Here is a 24,196-nt window from a genome sequence, read left to right on the forward strand (position 1 = left end):
GCAACCTTCGCCTCCGAGGTTCAAGCAATTATCCTGCCTCAGCCTCCTGAGTAGCTGGGATTACAGGTGCACACCGCCACACCCGGCTAATTTTGTATTTTTTAGTAGAGACTGGTTGAGATATGAGCCTAAGAAGCTTCTTCACAGACCCACCAATGTCATCTTGTACCCCCACTGGAGGCTGTAAACTCTTGGATCTAGGAGATAAGTTCCATTACCAAGGAGGATCTGTCTCAGAAGTGTATCTTGAGATCCTTCCAAGTTCCACGCTTCTGGTTCTGACGAAGTCCACGGAATGAAGGGTCCTGAGTAAGCACTTCCTCTGTTCTCTGTTGAAAGCGATTGCTCCCCGGGGTAGCATTTACAAACCTGGGGTAGGATTGAAGGAGAATGGAGTGGGTGATGGAGATGAAAACAGCAAACATTTTTTTTTGTCCTTGAGAATAATTTTTCTTCAATCTCACTTAAAGCTTTCCATTTCTAATATTATACCTTACATGTAGAAAGCAACTTTAACTCTTCACATTCGTTATTATGGCTCTTCAAAACAATCCTGCAGAGAGGTTATTATTCTGATGCTGAAGTCCTACAAAAAAAAGAAAACTGCTTTCTGAAGTCCAAGGTGTCCATTGAAACACAAGGTGTGTACGTGCTTGGGTGCATGCACCTGTGCGCGCGCACACACAAACACAGCAATGTAATGCACAAACACCTCAGCAATCACGTAACAATTTAAGAAAGGGGAATGAGGGGACAAGGCATAGTGTGTTTACTTCATTCTCCTTTAGGTTTCAATGTTCTTTTTTTTTTTTTTTTTTTTTTTTTTGAGACAGAGTTTCACTCATCGCCAAGGCTTGAGTGCAATGGCATGATCTCGGCTCACTGCAACCTCCGCCTCCGGGGTTCAAGCGATTCTCCTGCCTCAGCCTCCCAAGTAGCTGGGATTACAGGCATGCGCCACCACTCCTGGCTAATTTTGTATTTTTAGTAGAGACAGGGTTTCTTCATGTTGGTCAGGCTGGTCTTGAACTCCTGACTTCAGGTGATCCGCCGCCTCGGCCTCCCAAAGTGCTGGGATTACAGGCGTGAGCCACCACGCCCGGCCAATGTTCATATTTTTAGTTATAAGCTGCACAGCCTAGAAGTCCCATTTGTCCAAGTGATAGGGATTGAATACTCAGTGCTGTGTATGATACCAAAGGAGACACCACCACGCCAGTTCTTGAGAAATTCACAGGCCGGCTGAGCACAAACTCAAACGCACTTTGACCTTAGTAAATTCCCATTGTAATGAAACCCTTTGAACACCCTGCCAATGTCCCCTTCTATTTGCTCAGCCCTTGAGATGACTTCAGAAGTTTGTAAAGGCTCTAGCTTCAGTATAGAGTCTACCAGGGCCACTGATCTTGTGATCCAATCTAAACTTACACCCAGAAGAACAAATGGATTGAAGGGAGCTGAGTGGGAGTGAGCATAATTACCTGGGTGAGGGAGAATAGATGGAGAAAAAAAAAAAGAACACAAGATGCCTAACAGGTATTATTTTCTGTGGCTATGTTAGATGCATGTTCTGGCTACAGGATGGCCACAAGGTCTGGCCACACAGATATTCTTATTTCATCCTGTGTTGCAAAGTAATATTAGTAAGCCAATTATTGTATATTCACCTATTGTATTACTTTGTCAGGGATGCTATGACAAAATACCACAGATCAGGTGGCTAAAACATTACAAATTAATTTTCTTACAGTTCCAGAATCCAGAAGTCCAATCTCAAGGTGCCAACAGGGTTGTTTCGTCTGAAGCCCCTCTCCTTTGACTTGCAGATGGCCTCCCTCTTCTGCCTCTGCACAAGCCCGTCCCTCTGCATGTGCACGCACCTGGTGTCTCTTTGTATGTCCCAAGCTCCACCTCTTATAAGGACACCAGTCAAATTGGATTAGGGTCCACCCTAATGGCCTCATTTTAATTATCTCTTTAAGAGCCCAATCTCCAAATATACTCACATATGAAATACTAGGGGTTAGGGTTTCAACATATGAATTTTTCAAGGGCAAAATTCCTGTGTTTCCACGGCCATCCGTAGATGTGTAAAAACCAAGGGAGAAGACTCCAGGTTCTATGATAGGAATCTGGACGTATTCTCTTTGGAAATGAGGCCAGCCTCTATGGATGGACCAGTCCCTGTAGTCGCTTGAGTTGGGATGCTGTGTTGCTGTGGAGTGCTCACACCTGGGTGCAGAGCAGCCGTGTCGTGTAGAGACACAGCCTCAGGAACACAAACCCTGCTTGCCCCAGAGGCTTAACTCCTGAGTTCTACTCCTGGCAGAGTCCGCCTGGAGTCTTTGCACAGCTTGCAGAATGATCAGTGATTTTTGCCCCAACTCAGAGCCTCATCCCTCTCAGCATGTTCTCTTTCTGAACACATCCACTCTCCCCTGCCTCATCCCGACAAATCCCTAAGGCGCCTTCGATGTAAAACCCTGTGACCTGCCTGTTGAGTGCTGATGATGCAATCGTGTATAATTCAACAGTAATTTATATTCCGTGCAGGTCTGAACAAAGCTGTAAAGTGCTCTCGAGAGCTAAATGCGGCTGAAGCATTTAATCTAAGCAAAGGCAGGGTTTTGTATCATCTGCTTCCCAGGATGGATGTGCCACTGTTGAAGGAGGAGGCCCTCTCCTTCTGTTTGCTGATTTGCTTCCTGTTGGTTTTAAAGATTGGAGAGGGAATAGAGGGAGGTGTCTCATGGAGGACTTGGCTGCTGCTTCTCTGACCTCCCTGACATGCACAGCCACGTGGGTGTTTCTGCAGAGCCTGCCTTGCAGCGACCTGTAGGGCTCCAGTCAGAACAGAGGCCCTCTCTCCACGTAGCAACAAGAGAGGAAGCCAGGATTGCGGATCCGCAGACACCATTCCTCATTCCTGGGAGCAGAAAATGTCACACAGATGGATATCTGGATCTAGAAACCTGTAGAAATTGTGCACCAGTGAAGTTGTGGGCATAACTTGGTCACATAAGGAATAGATATTTGGGCAAATGCCTGTGCACACAATGTGTAACTGCCCCGAATCTCTGTGAGAAGCCTCGTGAGGGCCTCGGTTTCCTAGGAGACGGCTTCTTGAATTAGTAAGAGCATTTCTGCTGCCTAGCCTGAGGCCTCAATTTTGATGCTCTTTCTCCATAGGGTCCATTGCTGTGTCATGACTGCCGTGGCTTCTCTGAGAATCCCTAAGCGGAGTGGAAACACATGTTCTAGCCTCCCCTTTCTGTGTAGGCTAATCCAGCAACAAGCACACAGGAAGCACCGCCTTGTCCCCCTTATACACCTGCAATTAGCACTCAGAGTGAGCTGAGCAGGGAGTTGGCTCCGTAACTCTGAATATCAACTCAGAAATATTTTGGTCATTAACCTTTAAGGTGGTACTGGGAAAGAGCCATTATTGGGTTGGCTGACTAATTGTTCCCTGGTGACATTTCAGGGTGACAGAAGAATTAGCTGCTCCCCAACAACGCTATCCCTACCTGGCACTTCCTAACATTAGCGACGCATTCCAGGGATCCAAGTTTCTGTTTCCTCTGGCTGCCGTGTGGTGCTTTCTAACTTTCAAGCAGGGATTCACGGATGTCATCACTACAACACTACCTATTGGCCCCAGAGCAGAAAGCGGGACTGTGAGGAAACAGCAGAGAGGGTGGCCGATTGGACTCTCTTAGCCCAGGACTTTCTAGTTTTAGGGCTGAAAGTCCCATGTTCCAGGCACCACCCTCCCTCAAGTTGCAGGCAAACTGGAATGGTTGGTCATCCTACTAAGGAAGCAAGAGTTTGAAGGAATAAAACAAGTCAGGAACTTATGGAAATTTGGGCTTATGGAGGTGGCACTAAAAATTTGTGTGTGGCCAGGGAACACCTTGAATATACCGTGCCTCTGGGGATGGGGTGTAGAAAGAAGGAAATAATCACATGAACCAGTCGTGGGAGTTCAAGTCAGAGGAGAGGAGGATGTTGCCAGCGAGGACGTGTGATGTGGGGAGAGAGGAGAGCTGGGAACTGCAGGGCTGGAAAGACCAGTGGAGGGTGGGAAGGACTGAGGGGGAAGCCTGGAGTCAGGGCAGCTTGGAAACCGAGGAAAGAGATATCTAAGCAGGAGGAAGGTGTCAGATAGCCAAAAAACTAAAATTAGCAAGAAAACTAGAAGCTAATATTTGGCAACCAGAGAAATATTAACGAGGGATGGCAGCAATGTGAATGTGAAGGAGACGGAGGAGGCAGCTATGTTTGGTGCTGGGACAAGGAGTGGGCAATCTGGGCATGAAAGTGGCTTCCTCTCTTTCACCCTTACAGTGTGGAGGGGTCCTGGGGGAGCAGCAGGTCCAGAGCACCGAGACTATCCTCTCCTCTTCCAGCCAGGTGTTGACAAGGGCTCAGAGATGGGAGTTGCGAGGTGACGTTGTGGATGTGATTCCTGAAAGAGCTTAAGGAGGGGACAGTCATCAAAGGAAGCAGGTGCTGCCTTTGAGCCAACACAAGGAAGCATGTGTGTTTACATAGCCCATTCCCCACCTTGGCCATGCCTTCCCACTCACAGGTGTTTACAGGTGGGGACACTGGAGCTCAGGGGTCTGCAGGGTGCTGCTGCTTATATGTCACCAGTTCTTATAACAGCACAGCTCTCGGCCTGCAGCTTCTTGGGGTGGTGCCATCCCTTCTTCTAAGTGGACTCCTGAACTCTGAGCCAATGTCAGTGGGAGTCCTGGCAAAGAAAGGGTAATTAGTTTTCGTTTCTCATTCCAACCAGCTGCGAATGGCTGGCTCCAGCTAGCTGCCTGGAGGGCTGGGTTGAGTAGGAGTCTGAGGTCCCTTCCAGAACCAGCAGGAAGAGGGTTGAGATCAATTTGTCGTTTCTGCCAATGGCATGGCCTTGCCACCCACAGAGCAGCCACTGGACTTTGCCATCCAAAGGACAGTTCCTCCAATGACATACCTTAGCTCCCCTCGCAGATGGACAAAGCCGGTGATTTTCAAAAATGTTTACGTCACTGGAATTCTTTCTTCCAATGAAATTTCACATGGAAACAGATCAAACCAAAGCTATTCTGGCCAAAGAGAAGAGAGGGTTGGGAGTCTCTTCTACTTCCTGCCCTCCTTCCCAGTGGCAGCTCCTGAGCTGCCGCCATGGATCAGGGTTTGAAAACCACTGGGGGAGATGCTACTTCCGAAGAAGGCCAGGGACAGTCTGAGAGAATGACATTTGAACTGAGATCTGAGCAGAGCTGGAGGAAGGCCATTCTGGGCATGGGAACAGCCAGCAAACAAAGGCCCTGAGGTAGGGCAACCTTCACTGGCTTGAGACAGAAAGCTCTGTAATGTGGCCAGAGTATAGGGAGGGTGGGAGTCAGAATGATAAACGAGGTTGGCTAGGTAGGCGGGATGCACTCAAGTAACGCCAGACACGCAGGATACAGGAATACAGGCATTTGGATTGTGTTCTGAGTGTGATAGAAGCTATTGGAAGGTTTTAAGCAGCAAAGAATCATAATCCGATTAATTTTTTTAAATACCACTGGCTACTCTTTGAGGGCAAAAGTAGAAGGCAGGACTCCAGTGATCTGTTACAGCGGTCTGTGTGAGAAATGATGGAAGCATGACTCAGAGGGCAGCAGCAAGCCTTTCAGAAGTTAGAGGCATAGTAAGTGTTGTCTGCGAGCATGCTGTCTTACCGCAGGCACAGAGCCCTAGGACAACGGGGCACTGAGATGAAAGGAGGGATGCTCTCCAGACCTAGTGGAGACCTCTTTCTGCTTACTGTCTGCAGAAACCCTGTCCCTCCTTCAAGACTCTACTCCTGTGGGAAACCCTCCCGAACCCAGCATTGTCATCTGTATCAGAGTATAACTCTTACCAGTTGCTACTGGGTATTTATGACTCACGCTCTTCCTAGAGACTACTAGACTTGGGAGGGAACCTTACAGTCCTCTACTCCAGCTCCCTGATTTTACAGATGAGGGACCCACCATTCAGGGCTGACAACAAACTCAGGTCTCTTCACCCTCTGTCTGATACTATTTTCACTTCATCTTCAACTTTTCATTTATGCACGTCTCATATCCCTGCCTAGAGTATAAGCTTTTTAAAAAAGCTTTTTATTTTAGATTCATTAAAGATTAATTCTTATTTTAGATTAATTAAAGATTCTTAAGGGCAGGGATCATGTCTTATTCTTTCTTTGATGTCCCTAGCATGTATCATAAAGCTTGACCCAAACATAGAAGTTCAACAAATATTTGCTGATTTGCTGTTCTGCATACTAGGGCGTCCACAGCCACAGGAATGCCTCCCTCCTTCCCCATCATCACAGTTACTATGCCACCAATGCCCACTCTCCAAGACCCGACATTGCTTACCACCAGCCACCACTCTTACTGTTATGACTGCCCTGGCCAGGGTTATGCCTGGCACTGCTTACAGCCAGTGTGTGGAGCACACAGTGGAACCCAGCTCCCAAAGGAAGGGTTGGGGGCAGAGCTCTTTTCATGTTGTTGTTACACCATGACTACAGTTAGTATTGGAGTCTGATTGGGATTAGACCCAAACCCCAATTCATAGTGGGCGTTACTAAGAAGATATGACTATGCATTACTATTTATTCTAATTCTTGGATCCTCACTTATGTATCAATAAATGCTCATGTGAAATACCATGACAGATCCCAAAGACTTAGCCCCAGAGGCCATGGTCTGCTCCTGCTGGGGAGAGCAGGACTTTATCTTTCCCATAGAGGGGATGCATACGGACTCTTTTCTGAGCAGAAGCCCCCTCATCTGCATCAGTAGCTCTCCCCAGGCTTGTGCCACTTGCACAAGGGACTGCTGAACTTTGGGTAATGGAGGAGGTTGCAGTTCCCATGCTGTAATTAGACATCTTTTAATTAGACATCTTTTCCAGCAGAGCCATTTAAAATATTTTCCTAGAGGACCTGCCCCCTAACCTCAGCTAGTCAATGGGGAGGAGTTTTGAACGCCACACTCCCCAGTTTGCCACCAAACCACAGGCAGAGAGTTGTGTTCATCACACTAGGCAGAAATCTGTGTCAGTCAGGGTCCTTGCCCATATGTCTCCCCTTTGTCCCCCTCTCTACGGGATTCAGTCAATGTTTGTCAAAGCATATCATTACTTAAACTGTCAGAATATGGTGCTGAGTGGGAATGGCACCACATTATTCATTCAGTCCCTTTATCGAGGATCTACTATGCACCTACATTTATCTATTTCTACTTAGTAGTACACATTTTCAAATTTGAACTTCTATGTGGAGAGGTACATAAAAATATAAATTATTGGCTGGGTGTGGTGGCTCACATTTATAATCCTTATAAGCCCAGCACTTTGGGAGGCCAAGGTGCATGGATTGCTTGAGCCTAGGAATTCGAGGCCAGCCTGGGCAACATGGTGAAACCCTCTCTCTACAAAAAATTTAAAAATTAGCTGGGCATGGTGGCATGCACCTGTAGTCCCAGCTACTAGGGAGGCTGAGGTGGGAAGATCACTTGAGCCCTGGAGGCAGAGGTTGTAGTGAGCTATGATTGCACCACTGCACTCTAGTCTGTGCAAGAGAAGAGAACCTGTCTCAAAAAATGTATACATTAAAAACATATAAATCCTTGCTCATAACAGAAAACAGTAGCATATATAGAAATTAATCACACCTCCTCCAACTCTTCCCTCTTTGACACATGGAATTTCCGAGCAAGTTGTATCAGTGGTCTACTTTAAGGGCCATCTCAAGTGGGAGCCATAAAGGTGTTTTCTCGTCTATGGGAATATTGACAAGAGCTAACAAAGAATTTCAAAAGGTTCCACAGTCACAGAGCAACCAACAGGAAGTGAAGGCAGGAAGATTCTTCATCAACCCTATTAGTATAGCAGAACAGCAAGATGAATGTTATGAAGAAGTCGAGTCATTTTCTACTGGTACTTAGGTCCACCCGGACCTTATTCCTTCACTCCCCATTCATCAGCCACATCCTTTGTGTCTTGCCTGCCCTGCTGTGGAATATGCCATGAGAATCATGTATATCCAGCTTCATCAGCTACTGTCAGCTTGGGAAGACCACAGTTTCCTTGAGGTTGACCTCCTGTCTCAGAACAAATCACTGGACTTCACCAGCATAGCATGGCTTTTGATAAGAAGACATTTCTCCATTTCTTTAAGTATCCTCTGTAGAAACAGTTTATATAAAGTCCTTGGGTGACCTCAATCCCATCCACAGCTTCAATTTATGAGATGATGACTCAGACCACATTTCTGGCTCAGAACTTTCTATCAGGCTCCAGATCCATGTTTCCAAATGCCTTGAACATCCCAAGGGTGGCTTGAACTTGAACTCACCTCACTGCCCCCCCTTTCTGTCCTAAATCTAAATTTTAGTAAATTATAGCATTACATATCCAATGATAGGTTCACAAACCAGCAATTGGAAGCATCCACAGTAGGTGAGGCACGAGCAAGCTGGCTTTGGTCTGCTGGAATCTGGTTTATTTGAAACTAATGCCAAGACACAGCTTCCTCTTACTCTTCCACCCCAGGCAATTGCTCTTGCCTTGGCTGTGTCCTGCAGGCTGCCTCATTCTCCTCTCCTGCCGCTGCTTCCACCCACCTGGAATCACTTCTCCAGGTCATACAAAGCACCTTTGCCCCACACAAGGATTCAAGCAGGCTGACCAACAGAAGTCATCTTGAGGAGCTTGTAAAAACTATAGATTCCCATGCTCTTCCCCAAGACCCTCTGATTCAGGGAGTCTAGGCTGAGACCTAATCCACCCTGGGGACCATCAGAGAATTCAGTTTGAGCCCTAGTGCACAACATGAAAAAAACGATGATGTTCTGTAACTCCCACAAGTTTGGAGTACTGTTCTTACAAGCATTGATGGCACTACACACACACATCACACACATGCACAAATGCATCCACACACATGCACAAATACAAATGCATACATGTGTGACACAAATGCATTTTAGTCATACTGTCACTGCGCCCAGGTTACCTTCAGTTGTTTCTACAAAGAATCATTGAGTAAACAATCAACTACTAAGCCATTCGGAGCTCCCAGCTCTGCTCCCACCTTGCCAGACTTCCCCCTTCTCCCTGATGACCACGGCAACCTCCTAACTGGTCTCCCTACCTCTGGGCTGCCCTCTACACTTCTGACTTCAATCTGACTTTGGAAATGCAGATTGAAGTCACCAAAGTGCCTTGACCCTACATAAAGGTCAAACTTCTCAGCTCTGAAAACAGTGCTTGCCCAGTATCTGGGGCTTCATTTGGTCTGCCCTCCAACAGCTGCTCCTCAATGTATCCTCACCACAGACATCTTCATATCTAAATCTTACACATGTCCATACCTAAATATTTGTCCCCAGGTGGGATTATTTTCTTAAAGTGAAATTACTAGGATGAAGGTATGAGTATTTTAAAAATCACTTTTCTGCAAGGAAACACCAGCTTACACTCCCCCTGGAGTCTATGGGATTGTCTATTTTACTGCCCCCTTACTAGTTTTGGAGATGATCTTTAAAAAAAAAAAAAAAAAAAGCAAAACAACAATAAAATAAAACAAAATGTTGCTGATTTGATAGGTTATCATTATGCTTTTAATTTTCAATTCTTTGGTTATTGGTAAAATTGACCATTTTTCACATGTACAATCCATTTGTATTTCTTCCTCTGTGATCTGGGCTTTGGCCGATTCAGTTTTATCTTTCTCCAGTAAAAACTTGTTTCAAATCGTATAGCTCCAAAGTGTGGTCGTTGAGCCAGCAGCATCAGCATGCCCCAAGAACTTCTTCAGGATGCAAATTCTCAGGCCCCCACCCCAGATCTCCTGAACCAGAAACTGTGGGTGTGGGGCTCAGCGATCTGCTTTGAGTCCTCCAAAACTACAAACTGCCCTAACCCATGCCGAGTGAGAGAAAAGGCATCTGGAACCTAGGTGTGAAACAAGGGAAACCCATGAAGTGACCCACTTTGCCTGGCACCAGTTGTAAACAGTACAGTGGATGAGACTGCAAGCTCTGGAACTAGCCTGCCTGAGTTTGTAACCTGACTCTGCCAGTTACTAGCTGTGTGATCTTAGGCAAATGACTTAAGCTCTCTGGGCATCAACGTCCTCATCAGTAAAATGGGGATAATATAACCCACATCTTAGAGTTGTTTTATGAATAAAGGTTTCAATACATGCCACATACTTAGTGAGGCAGCGTCATTGTCTGGGGTAATTATCCAACGTTTGTCATCTCACACCAGGGAACTCGAGGACGCAGACACACAAGAAGTGGGTTTAGGACTGGAGGTTTAATAGGCAAAAGAAAGAGAAAGGAGAATAGCTCTCTCTCTTGCAGAAAGAGAAGGGCGCCCAAGTGGGACTTCTAGTCTGTGGCGAAGTGCATAGGGTTTTATAGACCAGCTTGAGGTGGTGGCGTCTGATTTACATAAGGCTCAAAGATTGGTTGAACCAGGTGTGACATTTACATAGGGCGCGATGAAGCTGGCCACCCCATCCTAATCTTTTCATTATGCAAACGGATTTTCTACCTGGAGGGCACCATCTTGTTTGCTCCTTACTGTTCATGTGGTTGACAAAGAAAAGGGAAGATGCAGCCACCATGTTGAACATGCCTAGCCCCCAGGCAGCCTTTTCCTATTGGCACAGCTGCCGGTATGCACCCGTGCAAGCTTCCAGCTTGCTTATCTATGTCGCAGCTCAATTTTACAGGCTGCTCATTTGCTCAAAGAAATGTTTTGGGGGCTGCTTTTTATTAAAAGGAAAACCTTACCGAGGACTTCTTTACCCTCACTATCTGCCTAAATAATTCATTTTTAACCACTATATCATTAGCACAGTTCCTAGCACATAGCACTTAATACTTATTTTAGGGTCAACTGTGGCCATTTAAATTATCACGAGCTCGTGAGCCTCATTCTTCCACTCTATATTTTCTTCCTTGTCTTCCAGGAAGCTTCTGGAAAAAATTAGGCTAGATCTTAAAGAAACAAGGCTCAATCTTAAAGAAACTTGGCTGTTAGAAAGCAAGAGTTTTAATAATAAATATAAAATTGAATGCACCTCCTTTTGTTCCTTCCCTATAAAAATGCTTTTCCTTTTTCTTCCTTCCATTGACCCAGCCCAGCCTTCCCAAACTATACATCCTTCTTCTGCTCATTGCTCTCTTATCAGTGGTTACATAAAGAACAGAAAACACGGCAAATGCAGAGGAAAGTTATTGAATTCATTTTAGGCACACCAAAAACTTGTTGTATTAGTTTAAAATGGGTTTATAATTCTAAACCATTTCATATCATTCTACCTCTTATAGCAGTTTTCTTATTAGAGACTGATATAAGTAATGTTTTTAAGAGGACGTCCCATCATCAATAAGTTTGTGAAATTCCTCATAAAGTAGGGTAGATTAGTTACCTTAATATTAATGTGGATGATGCGTGTTCATGGGTGAGAAGTCATGAGCAGGATTCCCCGTCGTTTGACTCTGCCTCTCACTTTGTAAAGGATCTCATAGCGTTGGCATTCCAGAGAGAACACTTTGGGAAATGTCTTATAGGAAAAAGGAAAATATTTCCAGGTTTTGGAAGAATTGTTGATGAACAGATTAAAGGAAAACCTAATACTGTATGAGTAAGTTGTTATGTGTAAGAAAGAGAAAAGATTGTTTTTCTCTTTAAAGAAGTAGCAAACAGGAGGTGTTTTCCATGTCTTCAAAGAAATACAATGAATTTAAAATGCTTTAGGAAAATGAACTGAATGCTCTTCTGCTCACTCTACCCCACACAAAATGCTCACGAGATATCTATTTAGTATCTTCCCAAAGGAGAGACTTCCCGAGTGTGTCCAAGACTGGGCCATTATTGGAGAGTGATGAAGTGATGATCCTTTAATACTATTCTCCGCTACATGAATATTTCCAGATATTGACCTTGGTGATAACCTGCTCTTACCTAGACTTCCCATTTTTCCTACTCAAGAAAATTGAAAATGTAATAATATTAACTTTTCTTTTTCTCTCTCCCTCTCCTCTCCCCTTTCCTTCTCCATTTCCCCATCCTGTGTCTTTTCCCTTGTCCTCCAGGAACCTTCTGCATCATTTCACTGTGCACCTGTGTGGCCGGGATCAACTTTGAGCTGTCACGCTACCCACGCTACCTGTACGGACTCCCTGATGACATCAGCCATGGCTATGGCTGGTCCATGTTCTGTGCATGGGGGGGCCTGGGCCTCACACTCATCTCGGGATTCTTCTGTACCTTAGCCCCTTCTGTTCAACCTGTCCCGAGGACCAACTACCCTAAATCCAGACCCGAGAACGGGACAGTGTGCTAAAAAACAAACCCATACATACATATATATATATATAAATATATATATATAATATACATATATAAAACAAAACTAAACTAAATCAAGACGATGCCAGTGCCAAGGTAGAGTTGAGTTGGCTCAGGCACCTGCATCTCGCTGGACTTTGTGTTGCCTCATCTCTGAGATGGGGAAAGTTTTTCCATCCTGTGGCTCTTCCATCAGTTCTTGACTTTTGGCTTCATGGTCTCTTGAAGACAGAGCAAACACCACCACTTGCAACCGCGTCTTGATCCCCATCACTGGCAAGGATGGGGTGGTGAAGGGACAGTGGCAGGGGTCTGAGGCAGCACAGATGTAGAGAAGGAAGTGCCACCCACTGGGCCAACGGGAGAGGATGCCACCCTTAACCAGTCATATCACAGGGTAACAAAGCCCTTAGTTCCTAGAATGTAACCAAATCATTGAGGCCATTTTCAGAATCACTTCTTCTCCTGCTCTTCCTGTTCGGACTTCCTTCCCAGCCCACCAGCAACACACAAGGAGTGGAAGAGAAAACAAACTGAGAAGGACGTTTTCTCTTTGCTGCCAAACTTTTGGACAATGTTTCATAGGTGGGAAGGGAAGAGAACGTGCTGAGAGGCAAGATCTGCATCAATGAAAGGACGCTTCGGTGGATGCTCAGACAACCCAGTCTTACCTTCCAGCTGCCTTACACCCAGTGAAACAAGAGGCCACCCTGTCCCCAGCCGCACCTGCACTCCCTGGGCAGACTGGAGCCTTGGAGTCATGCTGTGATGTGTGTGTGTGGGTGTGCGTGCATGTGTACTTCGGGCGGTTTCCTTTTTTTCTTTTCTACCTTTTAAATAGAAATACTGCATTATGACTGTTGTCTCTCTATCACTGTAGCGGTTTCATGGCCCCAGATAGAGGCCCAGAGACCTAGAAATTGTCATGAGGGACAGGCCTATAAGGGTGCCAATTCTGCAGCTACAGATCCCTGGAGTGTGTGCGTGCGTGTGTCTGTGTGTGTGTGTGTGTGTGTGTGTGTGTGTGTGTGTGTGTATGGTGGATGTTTCTTGAGTGTGGGGTTTTATTGTTTGTGTTGTGTTTTTTTAAATTATTGTTTTTGGTATAGCTGAAATTTCCAGAGGGCAGAACCAAGAACAAAGCCACTGGGCCAGAGGACCCCCGTGGTTCTCCACATTACAGCTCTGGGATTCTGCACGATTTAGTCCTCTAATTTTGGAAGTTCAAGACACAGCTGGGCACATAAGCCATGAGAGAAGAGCGGGAACACATGGTTCAGGAGAGAGAAGGAATGTTGCTCTTGTTGCTGTTGTACAAGAACATAAACCAACAAGACCTTCACTCCCCATTATAGAAGCTGTCCTTTGTCACTGGACATCTCCCCTTTCCCTAGGGGTGACCTCTGTACAAATGAAAGGAAGTGGGTCACATGCAGAGAGAGCACCTCCATTTCCCATGGGCTCAAGTTTGTATGATATTGTGTAAATTAATGCAGAACTCTTGACTCTTTCCATCCTCTTCCTTTCCCTCTTGATATTCAAGGCCATGAATCCCAAAATAACAGTCTTAGTGGCTAGCACCCAAACAGAGGTGGAATAAATCCACCCCAGTGTCTCGGGCTCATTTGAGCAAATTAGCACTGCAGGTGCTGGCAAGCAAAGTCAGCCAGAGAGTTGTGAACGCTGTAGGGGTGGGAGTCTGCTGGAGTGGGCTGGAGCCGCTCACAGTCATCTCAGTGAGCCTGCTGGTGCCCAGCAGCCCTCGGGAGGCCAGGTGAGAATCCCTGAGCTGGCGTAGCCATGGTCAACTATGTAGCAGAGAATCCCATTGTTTCATAAACAAATATGCTTTGGGAGCTTTGCCAGGCACTCAGCAGCCTTCCTTCCACTGCTGTGTGATCTGTTTCATTTACGCGTCTTCCAACCCATCTTCCTACCACCCTCCTCCTTTTCTCACCTACTAACCACTTACCTTCTCTCTCGTCCATCTTCCACCCTCATCTGCTCGTTTGAACTGTGTGTGTGTAATTCATATCTGGATATGATATGACATCTGATGTGCATGAATGGGGTTGAATGTGGATCTCTCTGTATGTGTATCTCTCTGGTGCATTTTGTGTACGTTTGTGTCAGTACGCACCTGCACACAGGTGTTGGTGCACTACTCAAGACTTCCTTACTGGGGACGCTGGTCAGCTTCTGCAAAAGGTCTTGTGTGTGAGTTCCCTGTGTGTGGGTGTGCTGGGCGATAGGGTAAGGTGTGCAATGGGAAAAGTTGTTAGCTTCCAGATGGGGTTCTAAGGATTATTTTTAAAACAAAGGATTTATTCTATGAGAAGGGAAATAATTTTCAGGAAAACCCAGTTTTTCAATTGGGCATTTATTTCTAATTTTCTTTGAAAAGTTAGATTTCTCCCTTAAGGGGAAGGGCATACTTGGGCTTAAGGAAAAGTGAAGAAAAGTATCTCAGATTGAGAGGCCTTGTGTCTTCCTCCCAAGTGTCCTGAAGGGGCTCTGCCAAGGAAGGGACAGACAGGTGTTCATGAGCATTCATTTGGGGGAGAGGGCTTGTCTATGACCACACTGAAATTCCAGCTTTTTTCCAGTTGCAGGAGAGAGGGGAAAAATTCTAAATGGGGAAATTTGCTATGAACCATTTAAACTTTTTGTAAGTAACCATGTTTGAGGATGCTGGCTCACAGACCTATCATTATTTATATCCTCTTTTAAACAAAAAAAAATCCCATACTTTCAATGAATAGATTATCTGCTGTATCCAATTATTGTCTTTGTGACAGACATTTAGCAAAGCTTACTGCATCCCTTTGAAACCTTGAGAGTTCCTGAAATGTTAGAAAGCTCCCAGGAAAGATGTAAACAACCTGGGCTCAACTCACCAGCCCAGAGCAGGGGCTTTGAGTGACTTCTTTGATAGCGGGGCTAGATAAGTACGAACACACTTTGGGATCTGATCCTGCTGGGAAGCAAAAGACGCCCAGCCACATGACCAGGATAGAGGCCCCTTTCAGAGGGCAAGTCCTGGCCAACGGGAGGACTTCTCAGGTGACCTTGATCCCTCTAGCATAAGGGCTTGACCACAGATTAAAGCATGTGACTCCAACCAGTTACGGAAGCTTTCTAGCTGTGAGGTAGCTGAGGGAGATGAGGAGGAGGAAGAGAGGAGCCTTGACTTGTGAGGCTCTGTAGGTCAGACTCTGCTACCTCCAAATCAAAGTAGAACCCAACCTTATGAGGGCATTCAGGGTCAATGACCTCACCAGCCGCAACCCCAGGTCAAGTTCAAACTTCTTACTGGCATATGAACATGCATCTGCTTTGAGCTCCATGCAAGTCAACCTTGAGCCTGGGGCCCATTGCAACTTTTATTGCCCTCCCTACTCTACTACCTTGAGATTCAGGAAAGTGAGGTATTCTACCTAGAGAGAGGTCCCATATCTTTTTCTCCTTATTTTGGGAGTTATGGTTTCTTCTTCTGTTTCCGTTTCCTCTCTCTCCACTCACTCCTACTTTCCTCCTGCATCAACTTTGGTCAATTAACATAGATAAGTAATTCATCTGCAGAGAGGCTCCTAGACTCCAAGCAGCCCCCTTCCTTGTTCATTGTGGCTGTAGGTTTTATAAGGAGGTCTGTGGCTCCCTGGCATCAAAATATGAAAAAATAAAATCTGTGCCTGTTCCAGCTTCAATCCTCCTCCAAGCCTTAGCTTTTCAACAAGCCTACCCTTTCAACTTCAGGGATCATGGAGTCACAGAGACTGGACAACTCCTCCAAATCTAGACAAAGACTTTCTTATGCGTCCTGAGCCCAGGTGCATATCTTCCCATCAGGGATGAGTAGTCCCACCTAGCAATGCTTGCCTCTCCTGTGACAAGAGGGAAGGATATCCGAAGACTCTGAGACTAGGCCCTATATCTCAATATTCATCCACACTCATGATAAGATGCCGGAAATGAATGCACTGTGTGTAGCTGTCTTGATTTAGTGGGAGGATGTGCTGCTTAGGTCTCCAAAGATGCCCACCTGGGTCAAATTCAGAATAATGAACTCAGGTACATCACCCAGAGGCATTTAGAATGGACTCTCTCTTCACCTGGATTATGCGCTGAGTGTTAACTGATTTTTCAAATATCTGGGGGAAGGAGTGGGAAGAGATACACTCTGGTCATCCTTTGGTGTGGTTTGTAGGGGATGCTTGGTTGATTCTTGTAGTTAAAGTGAAGTTGCTTTTCTGAAAATGTTCCCTCTCTTCAGGAGACTTACCCATCCCAGGGGACACATCCATCCCAGGGGACACAGCCAGCCCTTTCCAGGGAAATACGACGTTTCTGAGTGAGAGGTGATTTCAGTGCAGATAGAAAGAGCTGGTGCACACCAGCAGTGTTGCCTTCCATGCCATCTTCCAGCTGGTATGGGATAGACTAAGGGGGCAGATTTTTAAGAACCCCACCAGAGTTGACATACACACGTGATTCTGGTGTCTGTCTCTCAAAGCTCTCAGTGTCCGGGGCTGTGTTTGCCCTCTTTTCATTGATACTGCCATGATGCAAAATGTTTCTTAAACATTGTTCCTAGTTCTTAGAATATGTGATTACTGAGTATTGGATTTCTTTCCTGAATAATACCTGCTCATTGTAGAAAATAAGAAAAATAAAATACAAAAAAGACTACAAGATTTTTCATAATCCAGTCACTCTGAGGGATCTACCGTGGGCCCAATCCAAATGGTTATGACCTCAAAACTTCCCCAATGAGTGCTTGTCTCTGGGTTGGCAGCTGGGGCCATGTGAGCAGTGTACAGCCACAGAACTACACTGGTCTGCGTTGAGTTGACCCTGTGTTCTTGGCAGCAAGAGTGCAGGGCCCTGAGCCCCCAGAGATAGCAAAGAGGCCTAAAAGTTTAATGCCAGACCTTAGGGGCAGGATGGAGCAGGGCTAAAAGATTTCTATTTGGGCCTGTCTGCCTGCTTTCCTTCCTTCCTTCCTTCCTTTTCTTTCCTTTTTTTTTTTTTTTTTTTTTTTTTGTCAGATGCCATCTCAATCTAATCATAGATGTAGGAATGCGGAAGCCAGAGTAACTCACTCATTAAGCTACACTTGTATAACAGTTACTGTAAATTTCACTACAGCTCTGCACTGAAATGATTTGTGACTCTGGGCACTGTGTCTTCTCCATACTTGAACTTCCTCATCTACAAAATGAGGATAAGTGATAACACCTTACCTCATGGTATATTAAGGGTGACAAAGAAATTGCAAAGTGATTTGCAAACATGAAGTGTCATATGAGTTATGTATGTTCTAATTATCCTTCAGAAGACCCCCCGCTGGAATGGAATTCTCACATCAAGTGTCTGTGCCTCACTGCTGAAGGATAACCCAGAGAGCAAGGTCATCTTTGTTGCTGAACAGGGCTGGACCTGTCCCACTTAAGCACACTTAAAGGATTCTATTCTTCATTCAGGTCCCACAGAGAAATTGGCTCCTTATTTTACTTTACCTATTCCTAGACTTCCTTTTGTCTAGAGCCAGTTTTGCAAAGGGCACTTTTATCCATCTCAGTTATTCCCAGAGGTGACAGAATGAGTAAATCATATGGGGCAAATAGCATACATGAGCTAAACTAGTTAACTGTTAACCAAGGCACATGGTCAATGCCTTAGTATTTTTTTTTTTATTCTCCTAACATTATTTCTAGCTGTACATTCCCAAAAGGAATGGGTGGAAGCAAATCAGATTCTGAAAGGTTTCAATGATCTTTGAAGTTTAGGATGAGACCAAGTCTCAAGGAGCTGGGATCTTCTTTCTCTTGTCAGTTGCTGAAGCCAGTAGCTTCGTCAAAAACATGAATTCATATAAGGAAGCCCTTTAGATGGTATATTCACTAAGACATGTCTGGGTGTGTTCCTGTTTGGGAAAAACAGAATCCTAGGTTCTAAACAAGAAAAGAATGCCCTTCCCAAAGGGTCTGCACACTTTCTGCTTTGCAGTGGATCAAGTGTCCGTGTGAGAGTGAGACTTCCTCCAAGGGAAGGGAAGCCATTGCTCTCTCTGTAGATAGAGCCCAGCCGGTAACGGGGGAGCCACCCAACAGCAGGGGGGTGTATGTTCAGGTGTGAAAAACAGAAAACTGGGTCTGAACATGAAGAGTTGCACAACAGTAGTTCGAAGAAGCTGGCATCTCTTTGGCAAACACCAACCTCAGCAAATGCAACTCCCACACTTCATTCCCAAGGACCAGGTGTTGCTCCTTAAGGAATTCTGTATCCCTCTCTCCTCTCCAGAACCCCATTCCTCCCACTGGCTGAGCTTTTCCTTTCCTTTCCGGGTCACCCATAGACCCTCTCCAGTCCATCTGTACCAGTGCGTCTGTGTTGTGAGCGTGACGAAGCCTTTCCTGTGAAGAGCTTTCACGAACTCATTCTCATACTCCTTCCCCATTTCCACCCATGGTGTGACTGTTTTGCTATTCAAGACTATCTGTAAAAATGTACAAATAAAAGTGAAAACTGAAAATAAAGGGGAGGGAGATTGAGATTAAACAAATGCAATGATGTAGCCCTTAGTTTTCTGAGGACTTATGTGGATGGCCCTAAAATCCTGACTTACTTAGGGTGGGATTTGAAGGGAGGGATACCATTGACACAAGAGGTTTTTTTCTGGTTGTTTCTCTCACAGTCACCAGTATCTGCTTAGAACTCTCTGTTCTAAAGGTTTTTCCCTGTAAAGTAGAATGTACTTCCCCCAAAATAAAAGTAAATCAGCAATGTTTGAAGGGTCATGGCAAGGGTCATGACAAAGAGCTGACTCTGGGGTGGCATGAGTGGCCCTGTCACCGGCTCACTTGGGGCCTTGGGGGAGTCTCGTTACCTCACCTTGTCTCCACGTCTTCTCAGCCAAATGGGGATCAGGGGCTTCCAGGGCTCTGGGGGTGCGCAGTCCCCTTGTGTATTTTGCTGTTATTTTTAGAGAGACTTTGAGCCCTTGCCAGTGTATGCTTACTGTGTGGAGGTAAATTAGGAGACGTTTTCTCTCTGCTACTCCTGGCCCCTGCTTTCGCCCCTCAGAAAGTGACCTTGAGCTAACAGCCAGTTTGCACTCAGAGTCCAGAGCCTTCTATCTACCTTTTCATCCTCAGATTGCTTTTCCCACCCGCTTTGACAATCTCATTTTACTATCTGTCTCTACTGACTGAGCTTTGCTGCACTGGGCTGGGGTAGGAGAAAGAGCATCCAAGGATTTGATGCGTGAATTGCTTTGTAATTTATGACTCACCATATAAATGTGGCTTGCAGTGTCAGAAGCAGGGAGTCTGGCCAACGTTGCTACCAAATAAGACTGAAGATGGCGGAGGCAGTGGTGGCGTGGAGGCAGTAGGCAGAAGATGTGGGTTGGGAGCAGAGGTAAGATGAAGGGAGCTTTGGGAAGGAGAGATGGCAGAATCACCAGAAAATCCTCAGCAAGGCAGCAGAGAAGGATCCTCAAAGCAGTAACCCTGAAGTAATAGGAAGTAGGAAAGAGGAGCAGGGATTAGGTAAATCTGCAGCATAAACAGCTGTCTCCCTGCAGGGCTGAGAAGACCAACTGCCCCGGAGAGGGGAGGCACATCGAGCTTGGCCAGTGACCCAACCCATGATTGGAGGCACCTCAATCCCAACTTTACTCTCCTCTGCTGGGTCACAGTGATGGAACCAGCTTCAGGAAGGTAGTATAGACCAGCGTCATCCAATGGAACCATGATCCAAGCCACATATGCAATTTAAAATATTCTAGTAGCCACATTTTTTAAAGTCCAAAGAAACAGCTAAAATCGGTGAAATTAATTTTCAGACTACATTTTAACCTATCAAAAATAGTATCACTTCAGCATGGAATCAATATAAAAATTACTGGGATATTTTACATTCTTTTTTCCAAATGAAGTCTTCAAAATCCAATGTGATTTTCCTCTTAGAAAACATCTCAATTGGGCCCAGCCCTACCTATTTCCAGTGTTCAGTAGCCACACCTGACTACTGGTTGCTGTCTAGGACAGCACGGACTTAGGTTCTTCATTAGGAGACTGATGGGGTGGTCCTCCCTGGTGGGTCACTCACTGCCATAGCTCTTGTCATAGCTGACGAAGGCAGGAGTGAGTCTTATTGTGTTGGCCTAGAGTAGAAAGCACAGAGCTATGTCGAGGCTGCTGTCTCAGCCTCTGGAAGTTCTGCTTCACCTGCTTAGTAAGACGAGATGACCACCCCTGTGGACTGCATGTCACATCTTCCCCCAGAGGGTGTCGGTGCTGCCCCAGTCATGTCCCTGATGACCTGTCCAAGTCCTAGAGGCCAAAGCAGGTCATATTCTTCAGCTGCAGGAATGTCAGCTACTGCCCCCGACCCCTTAACCTGATCCCTTTATCATATAGTGGGGAAGGGGCAGGCAGCCCTTCTCTTTGTCAAGAACAAAGATCTCTACAACATTTCGTCATCTGGGCCAGTCACCTGCTAAGATCATCTCACCAATATTTGGAGCTGTTTTCTGAATCCCTTAATTTTCTTAAATATTTATCTTAAAGTCAAATGCTAAAAAGGAGATACCCTGGGAAGGGCAGTGGCCACAGGCAGACTGGGACTCCTAGGAGGTGGCAGTGTTGGTGACAAGTGCTACTTGCACTGGGACTCAACCCACCATTGCCTACCTCTCTTCCCTGCCTGGAGACCTTCCTTAGGATTGAAGAAACCTCTTTTGTTTGCGAAAAAGATAAGTATCGAGATCTTAATGGAGAGAACAGAATAAAATGCAAGGAGCCAACCCTTGGGTATTCTCAAAGCATTTCAACAGTCAGTATGACGAGGTTTGATTGATTTAAAATATAACATTCTGAGCCCTGTGTTACTGAGCAAAAATGAGCTGATTTTGTGAGTATGTTTTATATATGGTCATTAGACAGGGACCATAACCGACAAAACTCTCAAACGCCTGGAGTGTTTATGGCCCACCAGATTATTGCTCAGTCAATATAAATTTATTTACCTTTATTTTAATTTGCATAGTGCTTTCTGATTGGTCAGACAAGGAGTGGTGTGTACTGCAGGATTCTAACAACGCCTCTGCCCTTGGAGGTAGCAATTCCTGTGGTTATTGGTGCTAAAATAAGATAAAATATTATGTTAATTTGTTCTGATATGATGTGAATAAATGTGTTGTTTAATCTTAACAAGAATGCTACATCTTATCAGATCTATTGTACTGTCTGTTCCTTCTCATAATTAATTAATTACAGGAAAGGTGATTCAAATCAGATCTTGAAACTATTGTGATATTCTGAGAGGTAAATTTAACAGGGAAGTGGGAGGGGGGATGAAAAGGGAAATTGCCAGGTTCCTGTGACTTTGAAAGGACTGAGGAAGCAGAGAGCATTTGGGGACTTCACTGAAACTGACTGCATCTTGCAATTTTCTTTTTCGAATTGGCAGAAATATTGTATTTCCATCGATTGAAGAAAAACAAGTGTCTGGTAATTAATTAAATGACTTGTTCATGGAAAAAATAAAAATAAATAATCTGTCAGTTGTGGAATGTAAACTGATTAAACAATTAAATAAAGAAGATTATGTTGTGTGTTTTAAAGGATTGTGTCTGCTTGGGGTAGGGAGCAAGATGGGGGTGGGTGGAGGCTGCAGTGTTTGATGGTGAAGGGTATTTTTCCCTCAGGTTCTGTATAGGAAAAAAAAGTACAATTATTATGTAGATAACCAGCTGAAAACTTGAATCCAGAAGAAAATAGATAGCAAACATTTCAATCATGTGAAGGCCAAAGGTACATGCTTTGCACGTTGGGTGAAAGAAGAAAAAATGGAGAGGGATTCAGAAGAGAAAAACAGGGAAACTGTTGTTCTTTTTTTCCTATTACTGGCATTAATAACTCTTTTTAAAAGACTTTATGAGATGCTGGAATGACTAATTACATTCTAACCCCTCAACCTGTTTCCCAGTTTCCAGTGAAGAGAGAAACTTCTCTCCTAGTCTTCATCAGCTTTGTCCCTAACTTTGAGTCACAGTTCCTTTCCACCCATCTACCTCTTCAAAGGTTTGGGCTCACACCTGGGTGGGAGGCTAGGGGAGGAGGGAAATGGACTGGAGAGGCAAGTGCTCTGTAAAGGGTGGTGTATCTCAGCCAGCGTTTACAGTGAAAGAAACTGGCTGTGTCTGATATAAGTGGGAAAGTAATTTACTGACGAGACACGGGTAGCTGGAAGCCTGTAGGAAGGAAGGCAAGAAGAAACGCGTGGCTGAGCAGCCAGAATCACATCTCATGCTGATCTGGACACTGCAGTCACCGCTGCTGGACTCTGGGCACCACAGCTCGCCCAGCTGCTGCTACTGCCCTGAGGCTGTATGGCGCTGCTTCTGCTGCCACCTCCACCAGGATGAATCCCCAGGGTCCTTCTTCTCTCAGGCAGTAGCTCCGGTGTCGGAATCCCACATGGGTGCGCCATCTAAGGAGACTGAGAAAACAGGTTTAGAGCCTTTTGATCTTCTCTCTTGAGGGATGAGCCCTGCCTCCCACCAAGATGCATGGAATAGACAATTCCCCAAACCTAGATCTGGGCAGCCCGAAAGAAGAAATGTCCATTAGAGGTGGGATGGCTGAGGGAGAGGAAGGATACCTGAATGAGAGGTATATTGCTGCATCTCCGTGTGGTAGATCTCGAGAGCGGCCAAGTGGGTGTGACATAAACCATGACAGTGATTAGTGTCGTGGCTAGTAGCCTCTGTGGAAAGATGGGCATAGTGCTGGGCCTTGCACAAGAAGACCTGCATGGATTTACTCTGATACAGAGTAATATCAGCTGTGGAACTTTTTTAAAAGGGGCATCCTGGAGGTAACAGAGACAGTAAAGCATTTCAAAAGTAAGTGCAGGTGAGGGCAGGTGGCTTATAGAATAGATGAGGGGAGGGTTTTACAAGCGGAAAAGAACTTGAAGAAATGGGAGAGCTCCACTCCACCTCGGTAGTAATGTCCCTTAGAAGAGAGAAAGAATGGAAATACCACTGATCTTAAGAAGTGAGCAAGACTTTCCACCCTTGCACCTTCTGGGGAAAACAGGTGGAATTAAAGAGTGTCTGCCCCAGCCCGGGCAGGGGTGAGTAGGATGGGGAAGACATTCTCACCAGATCCTGGGACTTCTATGCTGCAGCATCATGACCTGAGGGGTGGATGCAGTTGCCAGCAGCTCTTTGAGGCAGAAGGCCCCAGTGCTCTGTGGACAGCCTCAGGTAAACCACAGGAGACATTCTGTTCTCCTTTTTCCAATGCAGCACCACTTTGATTTCCGTGTCTCAAATGAATTATGCAGCCCACAGAGTTTAGCAGAGACCTGGGTTTGTGGGAAACACAACCTCCTCCTCCTCACCTTAGCTTCAGAGCCTCTGGGCGCAAATGTTCCTAGTGAGAGCTGTTAAATAATTGCAGACAGGCAGTTCCAAGAGCCATAACCAAGCCCTCAAAATACCCAGGGTGATTCATAGAGGGCAGTCTCCTCCAAGAAGCCTTCCTCCCTGAACACCCACCTGGGTGAAGAGCTCTTTCCCTAACCCTGTGGCAGCATGCTGTGTCTCTCATGGTGCTTAGCACCTCTGGATGAAAGTATTGCTTTCCTTGGGATCCTCGCAGGCACTAAGCTGTCTTGAAGCGCAGGGATTCTGACTTACTCATCTCGGTATCCCAACAACTAGTAGCACCTGGTGAGCAGCAAGTGCTCAACAGGTGCTTACTGGTCTGAACCA

At 45.5% G+C, this 24,196-nt stretch overlaps 1 protein-coding gene across 1 annotated transcript in view; it reads left to right on the forward strand.

The window, feature by feature from the left end:
• TMEM178B (transmembrane protein 178B) overlaps positions 1–22,015 on the forward strand; it is a 404,397-nt gene extending 382,382 nt beyond the window's left edge. The window contains exon 4 of the mRNA XM_054496829.2: positions 12,150–22,015. Coding sequence (XP_054352804.1) covers positions 12,150–12,400 — 251 coding nt within the window. The 3' untranslated portion in view covers positions 12,401–22,015. The remainder of the gene's footprint in view (positions 1–12,149) is intronic.
• The last annotated feature ends 2,181 nt before the right edge of the window (positions 22,016–24,196 follow it).

The sequence above is a fragment of the Pongo pygmaeus genome, chromosome 6 (genome assembly GCF_028885625.2).
Source record: "Pongo pygmaeus isolate AG05252 chromosome 6, NHGRI_mPonPyg2-v2.0_pri, whole genome shotgun sequence".
Classification (NCBI taxonomy): domain Eukaryota; kingdom Metazoa; phylum Chordata; class Mammalia; order Primates; family Hominidae; genus Pongo; species Pongo pygmaeus.